At 40.2% G+C, this 26375-nt stretch overlaps 1 protein-coding gene across 1 annotated transcript in view; it reads right to left on the reverse strand.

Moving 5' to 3' along the window:
* Positions 1–26375, reverse strand: part of ARHGAP40 (Rho GTPase activating protein 40) — an 83639-nt gene that overhangs the window by 48540 nt on the left and 8724 nt on the right. Inside the window, exon 2 of the mRNA XM_043986396.1 lies at positions 3248–3450. Coding sequence (XP_043842331.1) covers positions 3248–3450 — 203 coding nt within the window. The remainder of the gene's footprint in view (positions 1–3247; positions 3451–26375) is intronic.

Below are 26375 nucleotides of genomic sequence, written 5' to 3' on the forward strand. Positions count from 1 at the left end.
TCAGAGGTATGAACTAGGTGTAAACAAAACCTAGCTATCTCCTTGAAGGAAGCAATCAATCAAGCAATGCACCAACCAACCAAAGGCTTTTCAATTAGACACAGAAAGAAGTGTATTAGGATTGACTGGAAACAAAAACAAACCAGCCATCGATCTATGGGTTTTGTACAAAATAGCAATCTGCTCTGGATTCCCATTGCAGTGTGTGGCCAACAAATGGTCAAAGCAGTCCTAGCCACACCTCCATAAGGGAACCACTTGGGGAAGGGGAAGAAGAGCACCTTGGTCCTTCCTCTCCTCCCCCTTAACTAGAGCAATGACCTTGTGAAGCTCAGAAATTGGTCTGCTCATCAGTGTCCCAGCAGCATCTCATGAGACACCAGTGAACTATGGCAGCTTCATTATCAGGAGATGAGAACAAACTAGATAAGCCAAGGAAGGACAGATTCAGGAATCTATAAAGAACCCAGAAGAAAGTTACACCTTACCGAGAAAGAACATCCTGAGTACTCCAGCAGGCTCTCAGTCACTCCCCTTTGCCATATATGCTCCAAGCTTGAGCTGACTTTCCCTTGGACTCTGTATGTACTTGTGAGAAAGTATGCTACAGACTTTATTTTGGGGGGAGGTGCATTTTATACCAACATTTTTTTTACTATAACACTTTACTAAATACCCCCTTCTAAATGCTTATTGTCTGGCTGACTAATAGATATCAGCTGATAAACACAGGAATAAGCACATTGGTGGGGGGTTCATGAACTAGAAAACCACTCCCTTATCTCCTCCCGGTTCTCTAGAACTTTGAAAGGGCTGTAGTGTCCTCAGGGAGTCTTCATTTTCCTGGGGGGGGGGGGTGTAAGGAGAGAATAAACATTTACACCAGGAATTCCTAAACATTTGGGTGTTATAGACTTTGGCAGAATCTGGTAAAGCCTTCTGGACCCATTTGCAGAATGTTTTTAAAGGCATAATAAAAAAATGCATGGGATTACAGTGGAAAATTGTGCTGAAATAGTTACCAAAATATTTTTTTAAAAAAACAAGCTATTGGACACCAGGTTAATAACTCCTGATTTACAGAGATAAATATAATGCAATTAGAGTTCAGATGCCACCTCCTCCAAGAAGCTCCATGTAGGCAAGAACCTTTTCCCTCCAGGACCTCATGATGTACTTGGTTTTTCACCACATGTCAGCACTTATTTCCTATTTTGTGTAAGTTACCTGTGTCTTGAATCTTAACCCATTAAACTTCAAGCTCCCTGAAGACAGAAAATGCTTCTTTTCTATACTCTGCACCTCCTCCATTGCTCTACACCGAGTAGATGCTAACAAATGTTTGCTGAATTGAATTAGTTGCTGAAATTTAACACAACATACACACACACACACACACACACAGACTCATATTCTATTTGCCATACAACTCAATCAAAACCTCATTCTTGTTTTTCATTCATTTCAGTGTGTCTCTGATTTTACCCCATTTGGGGTCTTCTTGGCAAAGATACTAGAGGGGTTTACCACTTATTTCTCCAGCTCATTTCACAGATGAGGAAACTGAGGCAAACAGGGTTAAATGACTTGCCCATGGTCACACAACTGGTAAGGGTCTGAGGCCAGATTTGAATACGGGTCTTCCTGACTATAGGCCTAGAGCTTTATACACTGAGACACCTAACTTTCTCCCATCAAAACCTGCCCTAGGCCAATGCACTCATTCTTTCACATTTAATATTTCAAAATGAAATGTTTTCATTTTGACCTTATTTTAGTATAAGGTGTAAGATGTACTAAAATAAGGTCAAAATGGATACATGATTTAGACATAAGAGGTGATACCATAGGTAAATTAGGAGAGAAAGGAATAGTCTACCTTTCAGATCTTTGGAAAGGAGAACAGTTTATGACCAAACAAGAGATAGAGAATATTATGAAATGCAAAATGGATGATTTTGATTACATTAAATTAAAAAATTTTTGTACAAACAGAAGCAATGCATCCAAAATTAGAAGGGAGGCAGAAAGCTGGGAAACAATTTCTATGGCCAGTACTTCTGATAAAGGCCTCATTTCTAAAATATATAGGGAACTAAATCAAATGTATAAGAATCCAAGTCATTCCCCAATTGAGAAATGGTCAAAGGATATGAACAGGCAGTTTTCTGATGAAGAAACCAAAGCTATCTATTCCCATATGAAAAAATGCTCTAAATCACTATTGATTAGAGAGATGCAAATTAAAACAACTCTGAGGTACCACCTGACACCTATCACATTGGCTAAAATGACAAAAAAGGAAAATAATAAATGTTGGAGAAGCTGTGGAAAAATTGGAACACTAATGCATTGTTGGTGGAGCTGTGAACTGATCCAACCATTCTGGAGAGCAATTTGGAATTATGCCCAAAGGGCGATAAAGCTGTGCATACCCTTTGACCCAGCAATACCACTTTTGGGTCTTTTTCCCAAAGAAATCATAGAAAAGGGAAAAGGACCCACATGTACAAAAATATTTATAGCTATTCTTTATGTGGTGGCAAGGAATTGGAAGTTGAGGGGATACCCATCAATTGGGGAATGGCTGGACAAGTTGTGGTATATGAATGTAATGGAATACTATTGTGCTGTAAGAAGCGATGAGCAGGAGGAGTTCAGAGAAACCTAGAGGGTCTTGCATGGGCTGATGATGCATGAGATGAACAGAACCAGAAGAACATTGTACACAGTATCATCAACATTGTGTGTTGATCTACTGTGATGGACTAGATTCTTCTCACCAATGCAATGGTACAGAAGAGTTCCAGGGGACTCATGATGGAAGAGGATCTCCAAATCCAGGAAAAAAAAAAAGAACTGTGGAATATAGAGGCTGATTGAACCATACTATTTCTTTTGTTTTTGGTGCTGTTGTTTTTCTATTTTGAGGTTTTTCCTCATTGCTCTGATTTTTCTCTTATAACATGACTAATGCATAAATATATTTAATGTTATTATATATATATATATATACCTATATTGGATTGCCTGCTGTCTAGGGGAGGGGGGAGGGAAGGAGAAAAATCTGAAATTGGAAAGCTTGTATAAACAAAAGTTGAGAACTATCTTTACATGTAACTGGAAAAAAATAAAATACTTTTATCAGAAAAAAATGAAATGTTTTCTCCATGGAACCCCCTAACACATCACACTCCTTTCTATTTTCCCTTCCCATGATCCTAGCAGCAGCAGCTAAGTTCCTCACCTTCTGGGATCTGGGCTTCAGTAATATTACCCTCCTCCTGCTTCAGCTCATCACTCTGCTTCATGTTCTCCACCTCCATCCAAAAGTCATCCATTGAGAGGCTCTCTATGGAGGGTAGCCAGGAGTGTGAATCCCCCAGGGGCGGACGCTGGGAAGAGCTCTTTGCTGGAAACTGGCTCATGCTGCATGGGAAAGTGGGGTTTCTGTAAAGGAAAGTAAAAGCAAGTCAATAAAGATGCAGTTTTACAAAGAATAAAATGTTTTGAATGCTGAGAATAAAGATCAGTTAAAAGAGTACACTGAAGCAAATGGGGTATTGTTCCTTTTTTAAAATTTTCTAAGTTTAGCATTTGAAAAATTTTAAATGTTAAAGATCTGGTTTTATTTGATCACAATAATAACTAGTATTTATATATTGCTGTGAAATTTACAAAATGCTTTACATACATTTTCTTATTGAAGCTTCACAACAACCCTGTGAGGTAGGGACTTCAAATTTGTTGCTGTTTGTTGGTTTTATTATTTTCCAGTTACATGTGGAAAGTTTTCAACATTTGTTTATATAAGATTTCCAATTTCAAATTTTTCTCCCTCCCTCCCCTCCCGCCCCCCCTCCCCTAGACATTAAACATATTTCTGCATTAGTCATGTTATAAGAGAAGAATCGGAGCAAAAAGGAAAAACCTCAAAACAGAAAAACAACAGCACCAAAAACAAAAGAAATAGTATGGTCCAATCAGCATCCATATTCCACAGTTCCTTTTTTTCCCTGGATTTGGAGAGCCTTGCTGTTTTGTTTTGTTTTGGTTTGGTTTTTTTAGTGAGGCAATTGGGGTTAAGTGACTTGCCCAGGGTCACACAGCTAGTTAAGTATTAAGTGTCTGAGGCCGGATTTGAACTCAGGTACTCCTGACTCCAGGGCCAGTGTTCTATCCACTTTGCCATCTAGCTGCCCCTTGCTGTTTGTTTTTAAACAAATGAAGACAGTGTAGCTCAAAGGGGAGAAGTGATTTGCCCAGGGTCACACAGCTTGTGTCAGAGGCAAATTCACATTCTCTCCTGCCTCTCCAACTCTAACACCTTCAAACCAAACCCAGGGGGAAAAAAGTAAGATCCTCAATAACGTATCCATTTGTCAGAATACTGCCTTCCATGGCTGTGCAAGTTAGGATAAAGAGGTGGCACAACGGATAGCGTTGGACTTGGGAGTCAGAAAGACCTCAGTTTAAATCCTGCCTCAGACACTTATTAACTGTGTGACCCTGGGCACATCACTTAATCTCCTTCAGCCTCAAATTCTTCATCTTTAAAATGTAGTATAATAATAACCTAGTTAGGTGACACAGTGGACAGAGAGCTCCAGGTCTGGAATCAGGAATCCAGTTCAAATCCAGGCTCAGACACTTATTGGCATTGTGACCCTGGGCAAGTCATTTAATCCTGTTTGCCTCAGTTTCCTCATCTATAAAAGGAGCTGGAGAAGGAAATGGCAAACCGCTCTAGTATCTTTGCCAAGAAAATTTCAAATGGGGTCATGAAGAGTTGGACGTGACTAATCAACTAAACAACAACAAAAGATGATGCACCAACCATTGGAGATTTTGAAAGGAAATGTATAGAAGATAGACTCAAGGTCAGGGGCGTGGAAGATGAATGCTTAAGTATAACAGCCATTAAAGAAGAGTGTGGCCCGGTGCATAAAGCACTGGCCCTGGATTCAGGAGGACCTGAGTTCAAATCCAATCCCAGACACTTGACACTTACTAGCTGTGTGACCCTGGGCAAGTCACTTAACCCTCATTGTCGTCCCCCCCCCCCAAAAAAAAAAGGTAGAAAAGGCATGATGGAAAATTCCTGGAAGTGACTATGAAAGAAGAGTGTCAGGAGCCCAATGATTGGAAGCTAAGGACAACCAGAAAGAATATGTTTAGCTATATTGTGAAAATGGGGAGTATCAGAGAAATGACAGCACTACTTAGGGGACAGCTAGGATGATAGAGAAAAAAGAAAGCTCAGTTCTCCTTGGTTTTATTTCTTTGCCAAGCTGAATAAATTTTGAGTTGGAAAGGTGAGGAAGAAAAAAATAGTGAACAAGGATTTGAAACCCAAGATAAGCAAGGAAATAATAAGAAAGCAACTACATGCTAGGGTACTAAAAGAACCAGAGCATGTGATTCAGGTTGAGCTACTGCTCATCATCTCTGGCACATCATTACAAACGGGAATAATTGTACTACAGGATTAGAAAAAGACAAATAGTGCCCTAATTTTCAAAAAAGCAAACAGAGTCTGTAGGCCAGTGAACTTGACTTCAATTCCTGCCATGATTCTGTAGCATGTAATTAAAGTATGGCCTGTGAACATCTAGAAAGAGAAACTCTGATCACTAAATACCAGCACTAAATGCCAAAAACAGGTCATGCCAGACTAACCTCATTTCCTTTTTTGACAGGATTACCAGACTGGTAGATCAGGATAATGCCATAGACATAGTTTACCAAGATTTCAGTCAATTACTCAATCAAATTTCTCATGCTACCCTTGTGGACAAGATGGAGTGATATGGGCTAAACAACAGTATGTATATGCAGGTGAATTCAGAACTAGATCCAAAGAGCCATCATTAATTAAAAAGCTAGATGTCAATTGGGAGAGAGGTCTTTAGTGGATTGCTTCAGGGATCAGCATTTGTCTACCATTTTTCATCAGTGATTTAGATAAAGGCATAGATTTATCAAAGTTTTTGATGACATGAAGCTGGGAGAGATATGGTGGATGACCAGGTTGGGGTGTAAAAAGATCTTGACTCAATAGAACAAAAGACTGTATCATAATACAAGGTGGTGGAGGTATGGGGTGAAATGGGGTTCATAGGGGAAAAGTATGGGATTTTTAGGAGATTTTCAGGTCAATATCAATAAACAATGTAACATGGAAGCCAAAAGTGCTAATATGCTCTCAGGCTACATTGAAAGGCATATTATCAAGAATAAAGGAGGTGACAGTCCCACAGTATTAAGCCACAATCAGAGGACTGATCACACACCACAATAATTCAGCATTTTATTTCATTTTCATTTCTATTACATATTATCTTAATAAATTCTACTTTTTTTTGTCTTTGCATGAAAGTCATTTCTCACCCCTCTTCAAATTGAACCCTCCTCCCCTAGGGACAAATACCATAACTGATAACACACACATTGTTTTGTCCTAGTAGTTCCTGCCCTCTCTACCATGTTCAAGGAAAAAGGCTTCATTTTTTCATCTTTATAACCCTCATTGGTTTTTCTGCTACTCAGATTTCAACTTCTTTTAGTGATTTTGTTTTCATTTACATGGTTGTAGTAATTTTGTATATTGTTCTCTTGGTTCTACTTCTCTCATACTGCTGCATCAGTTCATACAAATAATATCATGATTCTCCAAACTTCTCATATTTGACATTGCTGCATTTTCTAAAGGTCAAGCAGCAGCATTTGGGGGCAAGGCACTAAAAATAATGTAGAGTAAATGGAAATCATAACATTCAAGGCTTGGTTGAAAGATTGGGATTGGGATAGGGACTGTACTTCTGATATCACTAGAAAAGGGACCAATGCAGCTTACCAACTCTTTGTAGCTTATAGTCTTAGAAAGTTATCTACAGACAGCTAGGTGGCGCAATGGATAAAGCACCAGCCCTGGATTCAGGAGGACCTGAGTTCAAATCCGGCCTCAGACACTTGACACTTACTAGCTGTGTGACCCTGGGCAAGTCACTTAACCCTCACTGCCACACAAAAAAAGAAAGAAAGTTATCTAGAGCAGCAGTGTCCAATCTTTATTGATATTTATATAAAAATATTATTGATATATAAATATCAATATTGATATTTATTCTTAGTAAAAAATGAACCCCATCCCTAATAGGTGTATATTCACTTATATGTGAATTATGTACATGTGCTAAAGTCCAAATAATTATATACTTTATAAAACAAAATAGAAATGAAAAAGGAAGCAGATAAGTATTTTTTTTGGTTGTTTTTTTTGAGAGGCAATTAGGGGTTAAATGACTTGCCCAGGGTCACACAGCCAGTAAGTGTTAGGTGTCTGAGGCCAACTTTGAACTCGGGTCCTCCTGAATCCAGGGCTGGTGCTTTATCCACTGCGCCACCTAGCTGCCCCCAGATAAATATTTTTAATAAAATTTGATCCTAGAGTCAATAGGGAACCACTGGAGCTTACTGACTAGAGAAGTAACAGGGTCATATCTGAGCTTTAGGAAAATCATTTTAGTAAAGGAAAATCAGAGATGAGCAGAGGAGAGACTACAGTAAGAAGAGGAAACTTGAGGCAGAGAGACCAATAGGACCAATACACTTAGAATAGTAAAGTAAGAGATTCTGTACAGGTAGAAAGATTTGGCTTTTGATTGGCCATGAGTGATGAGAAAGAATGAGAAGTCAAACAAGTGAGGCCACAGCCCCCAAGAGGTCAAGTGACTTGGACAGGGTCACATAGCCATAATGTGTTGGAGGTAGGACTTGAAGTCAGGTTTTCACAGTTTTGAGACCAGCTCTCTATGCCACAATGCTTCTTCATTTAAGGAAACAAGGGATTTTTAACTTGGAGAAAAGCTCTTGAGGGACAGGGCAGTTTTCTTCAAGTATGTAAGAGGCTAACTTATAAAAGAGGAATCGTAATTGTTTTGCCACCGCCTAGAAAAAGGATCAATAGGTAGAAGTTGCAAAGAGGCAGATTTAGGTTTGAGGTAAGGAAAACTTTCTAAAATGACTAGTGTTATTCAAGTCAAAAGGGCAGCTAAGTGGTATAGTGGATATGAGTGCCAGGCCTGGAGTCAGGAAGACTCATCTTTCTGAGTTCAAATCTGGCCTCAGGCACTTATTAGCTATGTGACCCTTAGCAAGTGACTTAACCCTGTTTATCTCAGTTTCTTCATCTATAAAATGAGCTGGAGAAGGAAATGACAAACCACTCCAGTATCTTTGCCAAGAAAACCCCAAAAGGGGGTCACAAAGAGTTGGACACGACTGAAACAATTGAACAGCAAAAATTCAAGTTGAGTGAGCTACCTCACAAGTAGTAGGTTCCTTCTCATTAGAGGTCTTTAAGTAAAGGCTGAATGATCACTTGTGTATATTATAGAAGGAATATTTGAGCAGACAGAGTCTGGCCTAGATAGCCTTGAAGGTCCCTTCTAACTCTTATACACTCGGGTTCTATGAATGGACTCTAAGTTCTTGGGGCAAACTTATAAAGAAGCAAAGTTGTGCAGTAGATAGAGAGCTAGACCCAAATCTGGGCACACTTGGTTCACTTCCCACCTAGTGACTCTCAGCAAATACTTAACCTCTATATACTCTTCGCAGCCCTTTAAGTCTATAAGTTGCAGAAGATGTGCCCACCTGCATGGGTAAAGGGTATTCTCTCACCTGAGAATTCTCTAGAACAGTGAAACTACAGTTCCATCCCCTATCCTAACTCTATTTAGTAAATGGTTTTGAGGACAGATAATGTGGCTACTGTCTGAAGAGTAGACTAGGTAAGTAAAGTGAATGAGAGAAATTATTATATTAATATATGTTGTTATATTGATATATTAACTATTATATTAATAACTAAAGCATCTACTTGGGCTGGGCTGGGAGATTACCTTATTGTTACACCCTTCTAAAACTTGCCTGACCTTTTCTGGAGCTGGGTCTTAACAGATATAGGAGGAAAAGAATGGATCACAAATGAATAATTAGTTATTTATATAGTAATTCTCTCAAGAGGCAAATCAACAGAAGTTTGGTTACTGAGTGATGAATTCTTTGGCCAAAACAATCCATGAAACAGATAAAAACATTAGATACCTTCGGTCCTGTGTAGCCCTCTTTCACTTCCGCAATGATGGCAGTGCAATGGTGGGAAAGGAAACAGGGTGCTGGGAATTCCAGATTTCTTAGACTATCCTCACACACTGATTTTACTGTTGGTACTTCCAATGTATAATCATAACCAAGTCTATATACTACTGGAGCAATTGGGTCACATAAAAGAACTGGATGTTGGCCATTGAAATAAATGCCTGGCTCCTCCATGGAAGATTTTACAAAATAGTATGAATGCAGACTTGACAGGATGAGAGAATTGTGAAGGCTTTTGATCTGCACTGGTGGATGGAATATCCATGCCTGTAATAGTATGGATCCATCAAAGCATGAAGTGTAAATATCCACTTGCAAATTCTTGATGGCTGCCATTTTGTCCCAAGTCAATAGACTACATTTCATACTCACCACTTTCTAATCACAAAACTGATCCACAATAATATATTTTGTCTGTTACTTACCCAGGCATATGAAATAAGATGAATTATTGCAGAGGCAACAATGGAAAGATTACAGGACTTGGAGTCAGAAGAACTGAGTTTTCATCCCAGTTGTGATGTTTATTAACTATGTGACCTCCAAGTCTCTTGACCTCCCTGAGACTCAGTTTCCTCATCTGAGTGACTTAATCCACTCACATTATGGAGCCACCACCCTGAGGAACTGCTGACCTGATTAGTAAGTCAGTGAATGCCGACACACATGGCTCCCTATATTTAGTGACCCCATACTCCAGACTTATTCAAATTCCATCCATCCAACATTCCCCTTGGACCATCCCATTGTCTCTCTTGTCTCAGCCAGTGAGCTAACATCCTCCCTCCTCATCCCCAGGTATCAATAATGCCATTGTTCCCAGAAAAGGGAGTGTCAATCAATAAGTGCTTTTCATTCATTTATTGGTTAAAGTGGGGATAATACGCTACCCCTTCAGGATTATTGTGAGGAAAGTACTTTGGAAACTACAAAATACTACAGAAATGGGAGTTTTTACAAGAGCCTTGGTCCCAGTAGATTTAGTCATCAAAATATCACGACAATGGTATTTCCATAACTGAGGTTCCACTGGCTTCATGTCCAGTTTCTAACTCCTGTGTAAGTGAAGTACAAAGTTATACTCAACTTTGTCTCAAAGTGGAAGACTTGAACTTTGATTAGACTAGAATGGGGCAAGTACTTGGACATGTGATGGATACACCACCACATACACACCTGGAAGAGGAAGGAAACAAGGAAACAAGTATTAAGCACCTGCTATGGGTCAGGCATAGTGCTAAGTGCTTTACAAATATTATCTCATTTGATCAACAGAACAACTCTGTGAAGTGTTATTATAATGTCCATTTTTAGAGTAAAGGAAACCAAGGCAGGCAGAGGTTAAGTGATTTGCCCAAGGTCATGCTACTAGTAAGTGCCTGAGACTGGATTTGAACCCAGGTCTTCCTGACTCCCAGCCCAGTGTTTTATCCACTGTGCCACCTAGCTGCCCAAGTGCTTTGAGATTATAATGCCCACTAAGTATTAAGCCACAGGCAAGTAACTATGTAGCCCCTCTTTAAATTCAGTGTGGTCCACGTGGTTTGGCATTTCTATAATTATGTCTCTGTCCTGGCCCTCTCCCAACCTACTCTGTTTTCTTTTGACTTATTATGCCGTGCCTAGAGAAGAATCAGCACACGTGAGAATCAATGAACCCAGCATGGACACAGTATGTCCTGGCCAAGGTGACAGTCTATTTTCAAGCCATCAGAAGGCCCAGTTTAGCTTCAGGGGCTCTGTGAGCCAAAGAGTTACACATCAGTGCCTTGCACACAGTAGGGACCCAATAGCTTTGTTTATGAGTGGAAGTGCATAACCTCTGGAATGTCCCTTTGAGAACAAGAAGCTCTCTGGCACTTGATTGAGCAAGTGGGCGTGTGAGAGGAGGAAGCAAAAATACCAGGAGGGAGGGAGAGGGAAGGATCAGCCACAAGTCATCCTTCCCCATTCAGGAACCCTCCTTGTATTCCCAAAGAATAATTAATAAGCAGGCATTGGCTGTTCCTTACTAGTTCTGTCTCTGGGTTAATAATAAATCTCAAGCCTTCAGTTTGAAAAACACATCTCTTTTATAAAAGACATTTAATAAGATGTAAGAGTAAGACTATAAAAGACCCATAACAAGATAAAATAAGAATAAAATTTCCAGTTTATTTTCACACAGTAAAATCACAGAATCTTTTGCTTACTGTCCATATAGGAGTCTACTTCCAACCCTAGTATAAAATTAAAAAGCATGGGCGCATTAAATCCAGCTCTACCCTTTACAACATTCAATAAAATTCAACGAGCATTTCTTTTTTTTTTTTTTTGGTGGGACAATGAGGGTTAAGTGACTTGCCCAAGGTCACACAGCTAGTAAGTGTCAAGTGTCTGAGGCCAGATTTGAACTCAGGTCCTCCTGAATCCAGGGCCGGTGCTTTATCCACTGAGTCACCTAGCCCCCCAACGAGCATTTCTTAAAACATATATTAAGTGCTAGGCACTGTGTTTGGTGCTAGAGAAACAAAGGCTAAAAGAAAAGTAGTCATCACCCTCAAGTTCCTGATATCCTATATGGGATACCCAAGGGAAGGCCAACAAGGGGGTCTCTGCATCCTTCAGAGAAGAAGAACTCACTACCTTCTAAAGCAGTTCATTCAACTTTTAGATAGCTTTGATTATTAGGAAATATTGTTCACCTCTTTTTATCATTAAACTGAAATCTGTCTCTTGGTTGCTCCTATCCAATGTCCATAGTTCTGGGTTCTAGGATGGAGGGAAAGTAGTCAATCCTTCTTCAACCTGACAGTCCATCAAATACTAGGAGCCTGAAGTCATATCCCTCCAAAGGTAAATCTCTTCTTCACATAAAATAGACCCAGTTTCTTTAACTGATCCTAATCCTACATAGCTTTGAGTCCCCTTCCCATAAAGGTCCCTGTTTCCCTTTCCCCAATCCCAATCTCAGAGTCAAAAAGTGTTACCGAGATTCTTATTAACTCTCTTCCCCACCATTTCCCCATCCTGCTGCCTACATTCCAGTCATCAACTTCATCTTCTCCTTCCCTCTTCCTCTACAACACAACTTTGGAATCAATCCCAGAAATACCTATCTCTGGGAGTTGACCTTTTCCCTTATCTTGTCCCAAAATAGGCTTCCATGCCACTTTCTAGTCATCTCCAGGAGCATATCCCCCTCCCCCCATGTATTTTCTCCCCCCCAGTTAAAATGTAAACTCCTTAAGGGAAGTGTCTCTCTTGCTTGTTTTATTTTTATTCTCGGTGCTTAGCACAGTGGTTTAGTAAGCACTGGATTAATTTCTTGCCTTTTTTTAAAAAATCTAACTTTGAGAACAGAGAGTTCTCAATTTAATTCAATTTAATGAGCTTCCACCCATTTCTTGGGGATGGGACAGTTCTCATGCCTCAAAGATTGCCTATAGAGGGGCAGCTAGATGGTGCAGTGGATAGAGCACCAGCCCTGGAGTCAGGAGTACCTGAGTTCAAATCCGGCCTCAGACACTTAACACTTACTAGCTGTGTGACCCTGGGCAAGTCACTTAACCCCAATTGCCTCACTAAAAAAATTAAAAATAAAAAAAAAGTTAAAATTTAAAAAGATTGCCTAGGGGGCAGCTAGATGGTGCAGTGGTTAAAGCGCTGACCCTGGATTCAGGAGGACCTGAGTTCAAATCTGGCCTCAGACACTTGACACTTACTAGCTGTGTGACCCTGGGCAAGTCACTTAACCCCCATTGCCCTGCAAAAAAAGAAAGAAAGAAAGAAAGAAAAGCACCTTGGCATCATGGTTAAAGAATCTGAAATACTGTAGATGTGGCCCGGACAGGATAGAACACAACAGAATTCTTTCTGGATACCAGACCTCACTCATTGCAGTCTTAGATATCAACATTGGGTTGGTTTTTAACTATTTTTCTTTAATGTACATTACATGGATTAATATATATATATTTAACATAGCTCACTGAAATTGCCAAACCTTCTTCATAGTTGACTGTTTGTTGCATAACCATACTCCCCTCATCTTTTTACTTGTAAAGTTAAATTTCTGAATCTGTTCTAGGACTTCACGTGTATTGCTATTCAATTTAAATCTAATTAGTTATAAGTCTGATGGTTCAACTTGTCAAGATCTCTTTGGATTTGACCATCATCCAACATATTAGAGATCCTTCTTAGTTTCTTGGTCCCCACACATCCCATATGAAAATTTGATAAGTATGCAATCTATGACTTCAATTTATTGATAAAAATTTTTAAACAGCATAGGGTCAAGGAGACATCCCTGACATACTCCACAGGAGACCTCTCTCCAAGTCACTATCAGAATATTAATAACTACTCTTTAGGATGTTCATTCAATCAATTCTTTTTTTTTTTTTTTTTAGTGAGGTAATTGGGGTTAAGTGACTTGCCCAGGGTCACACAGCTAGTAAGTATTAAGTGTCTAAGGCCAGATTTGAACTCAGGTCCTCCTGACTCCAGGGCCAGTGCTCTATCCACTGCGACACCTAGCTGCCCCTCAATCAGTTCTTAATCCACCAAAATGTACAACTGGCTAGTACATGTCTCTCCATCTTGTCCACAAGGAGAGAATGAAGGTTTTTCAAACATTTTGCTGAACTTCAAACATACTATATTCACAGCATTTCTGAGCTACCAATCTAGTAGGAGGCCCATTTAAACAGGAAAAGAGGTTAGTCTGACATGAACCGCCCTTGATTAAGCCATGCTGTTAGAAACGTGAAGAGAACTTTGGAAGCAATCAACCACACCATCTCAGAACGAACAGGATCCTAGATTTAGAGCTGGAAGAGATCTTATAGGTCATCTACTCTGACTCCTTCATTTTACAAGAGAAAAAACTAAGGTTCCAAGCAATAAAATTATGTGGTCAAGGACACACAAACCTGCCACTTACTAGTGGCAGAGATAGGATCTGTACCAGATCCTCTGACCCAAACCTAGTTATCCTTCCACTGCACCACACTGCCTTGGTTTATGATTCAGAAATAGAGGCAAAATCAACATCAGAGAAAGGATATAGAAGGGAATCAATAGTCTACAATTTTATAAGAAAAGTGAATGTAGGAAGAAGTAGGTATTTTAAAGAATTAGGTTCTAAAAACATCAAAAGAAATAATCTCCTCCCAGAAAAAAAAGGGGGAGCAAAAGGAAGAAGGAGGGTTAAGCTATGGTCAGGGAGGGGGGCATCAGAAAAAAAATCAAGGACTGGAGCACTGGATAGTTTCTGAGATTGTGAATCTGTGACCTTATTGAAGAGAACTTGTGGGGTTTTGGGCGGGGGGAATGATGCAAACATCATTATTTAAGATTGAGAGGATAGACAATGTCCAGAGGGCAACAGGGATTATAAAGGGTCTTGAGTTCATATGATATGAAGATTGGATGAGAGACCTGGGAATGTTAGCTGAGAGAAGAGAAGACATGATAAGGGAAGGGGAGTAGGGCATGAGAGCCATCTTCAAGCATTGGAAGGGTTCCAGCGTGGCAGAGAGTTGTTCAAATGAGATCACACATGCAAAGCATTTTGCAAGCCTTAAAGTCCTATATAAATGTCGGTTTTTGTTATTCTGTTTGTCTCAAAAGGGCAGAGCCAGGCAGAAGGGATAGAAAGTGCTAAGAGCTAGTACATTTAGACTTGATCTTGAGGAAAAATTTACCAACAATGAGAGTCGTCCAAAAGTGGAATGAGATGACTCAAGAGGTGGCAAACATCCTGGTAGTCTTTAAAAAGAAAGTGGATTATCATTAGTCTTTCATGTTACAGTGAAGATTCTTTTGGGGAATGGATTGGACTAAATGACCTTTAAGGTTCTATCCAACTAACTCTCAAATTCTGTGATCACAACGTCCTTGCAAAGAGGAACATCAGGAGGATCTTGCCTCAAGTCTCTCCCAGCCTCTGCTACCGAAGTGATCTTTTAAAGCTCAAGTCTGATGGTTTCGCCTCCCTAGTGAATAAACTCGACTGACTTCCTATTACTTTCATAATCAATGATAAAATCCTCTGTTTGGCTTTAAAAGACATTTTACAACTGGCTCCTTCCTACCTTTCCAGTCTTCTTACATTTTATTCCCCTCTATACTACAATCCAGTCATACCAGTTTCCTTACTGTTCTTCGCACAAGACACTATCTCATAACCACAACTTTTCACTGGCTGTCCCCCACCTCTGGAATGCTCTCCCTTCTCATCTCCATATCTGCTGGCCTCCTTCAAGTCACAGTTAAAATCCCACTATCTGTGGGTTAGCGGTACCAAACCTGGAGCTTTACTATAAAGCGGTAGTCATCAAAACTATCTGATATTGGCTAAGAAATAGAGTGGAGGATCAATGGAATAGGCTAGGCACAGGAAAAGCAATAGTAAATGACACTAGTAATATAGTGTTTGATAAACCCAAAGACTCCAGCTTCTGGGATAGGAACTCAGTATTTGACAAAAACTGCTGGGGAAACTGGAAGATAGTATGGCAGAAATTAGGCATAGACCAACATCTTACACCTTATACTAAAATAAGGTCAAAATGGATACATGATTTAGACATAAGAGGTGATACCATAGGTAAATTAGGAGAGAAAGGAATAGTCTACCTATCAGATCTTTGGAAAGGAAAATAGTTTGTGACCAAACAAGAGATAGGGTATATTATAAAATGCAAAATGGATGATTTTGATTACATTAAATTAAAAAGGTTTTATACAAACAGAAGCAATGCATCCAAAATTAGAAGGGAGGCAGAAAGCTGGGAAACAATTTTTATGGCCAGTACTTCTGATAAAGGCCTCATCTCTAAAATATATAGGGAACTAAATCAAATGTATAAGAATCCAAGTCATTCCCCAATTGAGAAATGGTCAAAGGATATGAACAGGCAGTTTTCTGATGAAGAAACCAAAGCTATCTATTCCCATATGAAAAAATGCTCTAAATCACTATTGATTAGAGAGATGCAAATTAAAACAACTCTGAGGTACCACCTGACACCTATCAGATTGGCTAAAATGACAAAAAAGGAAAATAATAAATGTTGGAGAAGCGGTGGAAAAATTGGAACACTAATGCATTGTTGGTGGAGCTGTGAAATGATTCAACCATTCTGGAGAGCAATTTGGAATTATGCCCAAAGGGCAATAAAGTTGTGCATACCCTTTGACCCAGCAATACCACTTTTGGGTCTTTTTCCCAAAGAGATCATGGAAAGGGGAAAGGGACCCACATGTACAAAAATATTTATAGCTGCTCTTTATGTGGTGGCAAGGAATTGGAAGTTGAGGGGATGCCATCAATTGGGGAATGACTGGACAAGTTGTGGTATATGAATGTAATGGAATACTATTGTGCTGTAAGAAGCGATGAGCAGGAGGAGTTCAGAGAAACCTGGAGGGTCTTGCGTGGGCTGATGATGAGTGAGATGAGCAGAACCAGAAGAACATTGTACACAGTATCATCAGCATTGTGTTGATCTACTGTGATGGACTATATTCTTCTCACCAATGCAATGGTACAGAAGAGTTCCAGGGAACTCATGATAGAAGAAGATCTCCAAATCCAGGGGGAAAAAAAAGAACTGTGGAGTATAGATGCTGAATGAACCATACTATTTCTTTTGTTTTTGGTGCTGATGTTTTTCTATTTTGAGGGTTTTCCTCATTGCTCTGATTTTTCTCTTATAACATGACTAATGCAGAAATATGTTTAATGTTATTATGTGTGTATATATGTATATATGTGTATGTATGTGTGTATATATATGTATTGTAACGATTGGAATGACGCCACCTTCTGGAGACTTACTGTAGAAGAGTTCCTCCCATGAAGTGAAGGTCTTTGAGGGCAAGACCAGGAGTCTTTTCTTTGGCGTCAGGAAGTGACGCGGGCGAGTGGGAGGAGGAAGGAAGAGACTGGCACTTGGGCTCGCTCTCTTTCCTTTGGACTCTGGTGGAGAGCGGAGCTAGAAATGTGCTCTCCCTTTAATAGATAGAAATCTAGGCCTTTCTCTCTCTCTTTACCAAATTCTTATTCTCCTTAATAAATTCTTAAAAGTCTAACTCTTGCTAAAGCTTATAATTTATTGGCGACCACTCATTAGATATTTTAGACAGTTTAGCTAGAATTTTAGCCCTTAACAGAATATATATATATATATCCTATATCAGATTACCTGCTGTCTAGGGGAGGGGGGAGGGAGGGAGAAAAATCTGAAATTGGAAAGCTTGTATAAACAAAAGTTGAGAACTATCTTTATATGTAACAGGGAAAAAATAAAATACTTTATTAATTAAAAAAAAAATCCCACCATCTGCAAGAAGCCTTTCTTGGTCCCCCTCAATGCTAGTATCTTCCCTCTGAGCTTACCTCCAATGTACCCTGTATACATCTTGTATGTATATCCCTGTTTGCACATTCTCTCTCCCATTAGAATATGAGCTCCTTGAAGGCAAAGGATATTTTTTTCTTCCTTCATAGCTAAAGCTTTTAGAATGGTGCCTGGCATATATTAAGAACTTAATAAATGCTTGTTAACATGTGGACTTTACTTCTTGTCTATATATCCCTTACATCCTCTGCAGGGAATTTATCTGATGAGCTGAGCCAGAGGCCATATAAAATGCTGCACCACAGAAAGTGATAGAAATGGAATATAAATAAACCTAGTAAGACTTCTACAAAGTGATGCTGAGCCAAGAAAAATGGATCAGAACACATATACTGACTACAACTGTAAAGATATAATGTTAATATTAACCTAATGCATAAGGAGTCAGAAGAGATACAGAGCAAATAAACATTATTATGATGTTATTGCTATGTTTAAATAAATATATGTATATTTGTATATGTATAATAAATAGATGTATGTATGCATATATATGTGTATATGTGTATACATATGTATATATGCAGCTAAGTGGCTCAGTGGATAGAGCTCCCAGCCTGGAGTTAGGAAGACCTGAGTTCAAATGTGGCATCACACACTATATATATATACATACATATATATATATATATACATATGTATGTGTGTGTGTGTGTGACCCTGGGGAAGTCACTTAACCCAGTTTGCCTCAGTTTCCTCATCTGTAAAATGAGCTGGAGAAGGAAATGGCAAACCATACAGTATCTTTGCCAAGAAAACAACAAACAGGGTCATGAAGAGTCAGAAACAACTGAATAGAATGAATAACAAAATATATATTATATTTATGTGTGTATATATATATGTATATATATATACATCATATATTTTTTTAATCAGGAAGCAAATAGTGTGAGTCAGTGTGAGTACAGTGTTAAGAACACTGGCTCTAGAGTTAGAAGTCCTTGGATTAAATGCTGACCCTGTTGCTTACTCCCTGCCAGATGTTCAGCAAAATTTTTAACCTCTCCAGGTCTTATTTTTCTTATCTAAAATGATGAGGTTGAACTAGATGACTTCTAAGGTCCCTCCCAACCCTACATCTGTGGTCTTACAGCTTTATATTTGGGTGTTTTGCTAGACTATTCCTATCTATATTAAAGGCTTGATTTTTCAGGGGTTTGTTTGTTTGTTGCTTAATTTGTTTGATGGGGTAGAAAGATAGTGGGAGGAATAGATCAATTTTTTAAAAGTTTTGAATAAAAAAGTTTATATAAATATATAAACATTTATATAAATAAAAAAGACTTTTATAGAAGGGGCAACTGGTAAGTAGTGATACAGAGAAGTAAAAAAGATGAAAGAAAGAAAAAAGTATCAATGAAATATTTTAAAATACAAAGAAGAGAAAGAAGGGAGTTCAGAATGGGACACTGACATGCAGGTCAATTTTGTTATAGTTTCATATACGATATTTTCTGTTCTTATCTACATATTGATTGTAGATGATTGTTGATGATTATTGTTGATGTTAAGTTCATAACAAGTTTTTTTCTAAGAAAGAGTTGTCAGAGTAAGTGGCTTTTACTCAGTCTTTGAAGGATCCTTTCTAGGTGATTCAGTGGCCATTTGGAGACAAGAAGCTTCAAGTAGACACCAATTCTGCATAAATTATAGGGTTTGCCTTTCACTCTCTTGGCCTTCTCCCAGAAAAGTCAGTCCCTGAACTACCTACAGACCAAGCTTGCACCACATGCTGGCAAAAAAGGCACTGCATAGCTTTATCAAGATGCTTACCATTTGTTTGAAAATAAACAAACATCTGACCACGTGCATGACCAAACCAAAACAAAAATCTGAGCTGTGCCGCCATTTTGACTGGGAAGCGAACAATGTCTCCTTTGTGAAGGCCCAGCAGGAAAGAAAAGAAGAGAGGGGGAGGAAGGGGGAAGCAATAATATTTTTAAAACACAGTTGTTCCAAAATCATCTCAAGCTATAGAGATCTGGTATCTCTACTACAATCCTATCAGTTAGTGCCAGTGCCCATTGATGCTGGCCTCAAAAGCCTCAAACACCCCTAATTCCTTTTGGAGGACTCCTCAAGGAGTCCATCCAAGACTACCTCAAGTCTGAGCCTTTGGCCCATAGATCAGTTCCTATTTCCATGGGTGCAGAGAGTGAAGAGCAGCCTATGGTCACGAATGAGAGAGACGACCAATTGTTGGTTTGGATATATGTGAAAGTGAATAGCAGTGTGGGTTAGTAGAAAGACCAAGAAAGGTTCCTTATGCTACTCACAGCTTGTGTGGCCTTAGACAAGCTGCTGCACACAACCTTGGAGTTGAAAGGAACCTCAGAAGTTATCTGGGCCAAACAGCACCCAATGGCTAGGACAAGTCAACTTCTGCTTGAACAGCTCCAGTGAAGGGGAACTCATCACCAATCAAAGTAACCATTCTGTGAATAGAGCACCAGCCCTGGAGTCAAGAGGACCTGAATTCAAATCTGGCCTCAGACACTTAACACTTACTAGCTATGTGACCCTGGGCAAGTGACTTAACCCCAATTGCCTCACCAAAAAATAAAAGAAAGAAACAAAGTAACCATTCCACTTTGTGCCAGCTCGTGGCAAATTCATTCTCCAATTATCTGCAACTTCTCCCATTTCTTCTGGTTTTGCTTTTTGGGGTCATTCAGAACAAGCCTCTTCTCTCTTCTACTTCAGAAGGTAAAGGCCTGGGCTGGTGATTTCAGTGGTCTAAGGAACTTCTAGTGAGGAAACTCCTTCAAGCAATACAGATCCAGGTTAAGTGATTGTTCCATGGTATATACCAGAGAATGGACTTGAACCCAGGTCTTTTCAACAGGGAGCCCAGCTTTCTGTCTATTCTTTCATGTGATAGGGGTAGGGACTCAATCTATGATTTCACTGTCATAGGGCACTTCACCGAGAAGAAATTCCCTCTGCAAATGCAGGTCCCCACCTTCTCTACAACATAATGCCTTGGGCTATTGCCTGAAGCAGGAGAGATCAAGTAACTTGCCTATGGTCAAACAGCCAGTAAGCAGCAGAGGCTGGACCTAAACCAAGGTCTTCTGGTGCCTAGCACTTTAATAAATCCTTTCTTCTTTCTTCCCTTCCTTTCTTCCTTCTTTCCTCCTTTCCCTCCTTTCTTTTTTCTTTCCTTCATTCTTCCCTCTCTCCTTCCTTCCTTCCTTCCCTCTTTCCCCTCCTTCCTTTTTTTCCTTCCTTCCTTCCTGGCTGGCTCTTTGGCCACTAAACCATATTACCTCTGCCTTCCATGCAATAGCCTCTTCAAATATTTAAAGGCAGAAATCATGTCCTCACTAAGTCTTCTCTTTTCCTTATTAAAATCCTCAATTTCTTCCATTCCGTTTTCAGACAGCATTTTTCTAGTCCTCTCACCATCCTGGATACCTTACTCTGGATGCTAGAATTTGTCAATGCTCTTCTTAAAATGTGGTACCAAGAAATAAACACAATGCTCCAGACAGTCTCTGGCCAGGAGCTGAGCCTCAGTTTCTTCATCTGTGAAATGTGGGGGTTAAAGACCTGAGTTCAAATCCAACCTCAGACACTGACTAGCTGTGTGACCCTGAATAAGTCATTTAGCCTCTGCCTACCTCAGTTTCTTCATCTGTAAAGTGGGGATAATGATTGTACCAACCTTCCAGGTGGTTGTGAAGATCAAATGAAATAACCGTAAATCACTTAACATAACGCCAGGCACATAGTAAGCACTATATAAACGTTAGCTAATTTTTTCCTAAATATTGATTACCTGTTAAATTCCTTACCACACCACAGAAATTAGGTGGTAAATAAGACAGAAGCAAAAAATTTTTATTTAAAAAAGGACACTTCGGGGCAGTTAGGTGGCGCAATGGATAGAGCACTGGCCCTGGAGTCAGGAGTACCTGAGTTCAAATCTGGTCTCAGACACTTAACACTTACTAGCTGTGTGACCCTGGGCAAGTCACTTAACCTCAATTGCCTCACCAGAAGAAGAAGAAGAAGAAGAAGTAATCATTAAAACCATTTGGAACCACTTTTTTTTTAGTGAGGCAATTGGGGGTTAAGTGAGCTAGCATTCTCCTGGGGGGATACAGAATACACACAGATAAATAAACCCAAGATTATTTGAGGAAGAAGAAAATGCCTGTATCTGGGAGGGATAGAGCAAGGGTCAACTGACAGCATCTGAGCTAAGGTTGGAAAGAAGGCAGAGCTGCAAAGAAGCATTCCTGGCCTGGGGGTGGCTTGAGCAAATTCTCAGGGGCAGGACCTGGAATGTAGAGTTTAAGAAGCAATGGGTAGTCAAGTCTGATGGGAACAGAGAGCCCTCAAAGGGAAGTAGTGTAAAAGATGGGTGGAAGGTAACTTGGTGCCAGATGGAGGAAGATCTTCATCATCAGAATGTATAGTGTATGGGGCAGCTAGGTGGCACAGTGGATAGAGCACCGGCCCTGGAGTCAGGAGTACCTGAGTTCAAATATAGCCTCAGACACTTAACACTTACTAGCTGTGTGACCCTGGGCAAGTCACTTAACCCCAATTGCCTCACTAAAAAAAATAAAATTAATAAATTTAAAAATTTTTTTAAAAAGAATGTATAGTGTGTGCCAGAGGGAGACATGAAGGATTTTTGAGAAGGGTGATGGTCAAGTCTATGCCTTGAGAAGATTTTTTTATTCGAGCAGCTCTATATTAGAGGCAAGAAGCAAGGTTGTCTATAAACAGGCCCTGCATATAATTTTCCTTATCTCCTGCTCCTTCCCAACACAAACACTGCAGCTTAGTCAGTCTGTCTCCTCCCTGGCCACTGAAACATGCCGCATGCATTCCCACCACCCTACCTTTTTTCATGCCATTCCTCCTACCTAGGATGCCCTCACCCATCTTCACCACCTCCTTAAACCTTCCCCATTATCTAAGGAGTTGAGTGATACAGTACATAGTGTACTGGGCCTGGATAAGGGAAGATGAGTTCAAATCTGGCCTCAGACACTTACTAGCTATGTGATTCTGATCAAGTCACTTAAGTTCTGTCTGCCTCAGTTTCCTCACTTATAAAATGGAGACAATAATGGCACCTGCCTCCCAAGGTTGTTGTGAGAATCAAATAAGATAAAGTGCTTAGCATAGCACCTGGCACATAGTAGGCCCTTATTAAATTCTTGTTCCCTTTCCTTCAAGCCTCATAAAGACCAGCTTCTTTCATGGAATCTTCCTTCACACTCAAGCCCACACTGATGTCTTCTTTTTCTGAACCCCCTCTATACCTGGTGTCTGAAGCACACAATTTGGCCCTTTGGCCGACACCGTCACCCTGTAATTGCTTCAAGTGAATCTAGTCTCCTAGAGCCAAAACTAGGTTTGCACCAAAGTGCCAACTTTAGGAGTCTTAAGCACTTTTGATCTTAAAGCTTTGCAGAAATAGGTTAGCACCTAGTTGGCAAGACTAATTAATTAAAAATAGGAAGCTGCAATATGGCAGGCTATGGAAAACTTCTTGTCTTGGCCTGCCCCACTTCCCCCACCACTAAGGTTACACTGGCATGTTTATGATCCTTCTCCAGGATTCTTAGTTACAGCTTTGTTGTCCCCATCACTAGATTGTTAGGTCCCAAGGGTCAGGGACTCTGCCTCTTCCTTTGTGTTCTCCTCCCCAGGAACATTCTCAATAAACATTTTTTGACTAGACAAACACAACTGAGAATGTCCACATTCTTCATAGACTAAACTAACTAAAAAACTAACTCTCTTTCTTTCAACTGGATTTCCTTATCTTGTGCAGGCTGGAAGTGCCCAATCCCACTGCTGATCATCAGGGAGGCTTTTGCTCCTTCTTAGGCAATTTGATGGTCCTCTCCCCACCCCCCTCCCAAGGACTCCTCACCATGTTGGTGCAGGCTTTGGCCTGGACAATGATTGGCTTAAGCCCTACCACAACTGAGAAGTCCGAAGCTCAAATGATCCACCAGCCTCAGCCTTCCCAGCAGCAGGGATAACAGGAAGCCACCATCACACCTGGCCCGAGTAAACCTTACTCAAAGTTTCCTGCTTGTTGCCTTTGATTTGATGTAGGTAGCTACAATGAAGTGGGAAGAGTAGTGGATTTCAAATCAGAAGATCCAAGTCCCAATCCCACCACTGGTCATTGCTATTTATGTGACCTCAGACAAGTCACTATGCTCTTTGTTGTTGTTCAGTCATGTTCAGACATGACTCTTTGTGACCCCATGGACCATATTGTTCATAGAGTTTTCTTAGTAAACAGAGATTAAGTGACTTGCCCAGGGTCACACAGCTAGTAAGTACCTGAGGCCAGATTTGAATTCAGGTCTTCCTGATGCCAAGGGCCAGTGCTCTATTCACTGAGCCACCCAAGCTGTCTCCTAAGTCACTATATAATACTCACTGAAATTCAGTGTCCTCATCTGAAAAATGGGGATAATAACTCCCGTGCCTTCCTCACAGGGCTGTTATGGAGATTAAATGACATAAACATAATCAAAGTACTTTATAAACAGTAAAAAGCTACACTATGTGTCCACTATTTATTAGAACAGAAAACTCAAGAGATTTTGTATTTGTTATCTTCTGTCCACATCTGAGAGAGAAGAAGGAAAAGCAAAAGGGCCCTACTGAGTTGAAGTTGGAAATACCATTCCCTAAGTTAAAAATCACCTATTAACGTTGAGGTAATTCAAGACTTGCAAATCACTTAACATCCATTATCTTATTTGAGCCTCAGGTATCCTGTGAGGCAGACTCTAGAAGCTCTGTTACTTCACCTTTACGTATGAAGAAGCTGAGGGAAAGAAAAAAGAAATAACTTCTAACTTACAACTAGTAAATATTAGTGGTGGAATATGAGCCCAAGTCTTTCTGACTCAAATCCAAAACTAGCCACTATGTGATAACTACCTATCCAGTTCATGAGCATTTGCTGAGCTTTTTTGAGCTCTCTCGCTGTTGGACACAAAGAGTTAGATAGAGTTGCTCCCTTCCAGGAATGTTCAGTAATATGCACCACATTTTAAGAATCAATCTACAAGCAATTATCACGTGCCAGCTATGTGCAGAACCATTGTGTCAGGGCTAGAAAGACAAAACGGAGCTTCTCTGCTATCTAAAGAAGTGGCTGGTGCAGAGGATAGAATGCCAGGGCTGAAGTAAAGGTGGGCTCATCTTCATGAGTTCAAATCTGGCCTCAGACGCTTATTAGCTGTGTGACCCTGGACAAGTCACTTAACCCTGTTTGCCTCAGTTTCTTCATCTGTAAAATGAGCTGGAGAAGGAAATGGTAAACCACTCTAGTATCTCTGCCAAGAAAACTCCAAATGGGGTCACAAAGAGTCAGATGACTGAAACAGGAGACAATATGGTCATATATAAGCATATAGAAAATAAAGGCTGGGGCAGCTAGGTGGCACAGTGGATAGAGCACCAGCCCTGGAGTCAGAGGACCTGAGTTCAAATCCGGCCTCAGACACTTGACACGTACTAACTGTGTGACCCTGGGCAAGTCACTTAACCCCAATTGCCTCACCAAAAAAAATTTAAAAATAAAATAATTTGTGAAAATAAAGGCTATCCCCAAAATCTCCATGCAGCTTTTAGCTATAATAGCTAAAATTACTTTTGGGCCATTCTCTACATACAAAATAAAAACAAGGTAATTTTGCAGAGTGAAGGAAGGAAGGATATTGCCAGGATCATTGATTTAGAGTTGGAAGGCTCTTAGAGACCCTAAGCCCAGATCCCCCACACCTTTTTTTTCTTAACAGATGTGGAAACTGAGGCAGCAAGAGATTTTTTTTTTTAAGTTACTTGTCCAGGGTCCCATAGCTAGTAAGTATTTGACTAACAACACTGGAAGAGAACAAAAAGGATTTCCTCCTTAGCTGGAAGAGAAGTGGGTGGGTGAGGGAGCCATCTTCTAGTATCTCTAGGACTGTCAGTGGAAGAGGGATTGGATTGGCTCTGATTGGCCCCAGAGGGCAGAAATGAGAGGGGAAGTAGAAAAGAAAGCAGAGCTAGGCTAGACATAAGGAAAAACTTCCTGTGGATAAGAGCTGACCTTCCTATAGCATTTTAAGGTTTGCAAAGCACCATGACTATATTCTCTCACTTGATTTTCACAATAAGCCTCCCCAGGGGGCAGCTAGGTGGTGCAGTGGATAAAGCACAGGCCCTGGATTCAGGAGGACCTGAGTTCAAATCCAGCTTCAGACCCTTGACACTTACTAGCTGTGTGACCCTGGGCAAGTCCCTTAACTTTCATTGCCCCGCAAAAAGAACCAAAAACAAACAAACAAAAAATAAAGAAAGAAAAAACAATAAGCCTCCCCAATAGGTGGGGCTACGGGTATCTATCACCCGAATGAAATCAGTTCCAGTCTTTCCTGACTTCACCTCCAGCACTATTTCTTCTTTGTCCCCCTAACAATCTTTGCTCTCCAAAAGTGGAAAAGGCTGCCTCAGGAGGTAGTGGCTTCCCTGTCCCCAGAGGGACCTTAAGCAAAGGCCAGGAGGCCACTTTCTGGGCATGGAAAGAGGATTCTTGCTGAGGGATGTATTAGACTAGATAGTCTCCGTGGTGTTTCTGGAGCCAGAGGACCTAAGTTCAAACCTGGTCTCATATTTATTACTTCTATGACCTTAGGCAAGTCACAGTTTTGGTGGGCCTCAGTTTCTTCATCTGTAAAAGTAAAGGCGTTGGAGTAGGTGGCCTCTGAGGTCCCTTTCAAATCTAGATCTAGGATCCCATGACATCTTCCAACTCTGAGA

The sequence above is a fragment of the Dromiciops gliroides genome, chromosome 2, assembly GCF_019393635.1.
Source record: "Dromiciops gliroides isolate mDroGli1 chromosome 2, mDroGli1.pri, whole genome shotgun sequence".
Taxonomy (NCBI): domain Eukaryota; kingdom Metazoa; phylum Chordata; class Mammalia; order Microbiotheria; family Microbiotheriidae; genus Dromiciops; species Dromiciops gliroides.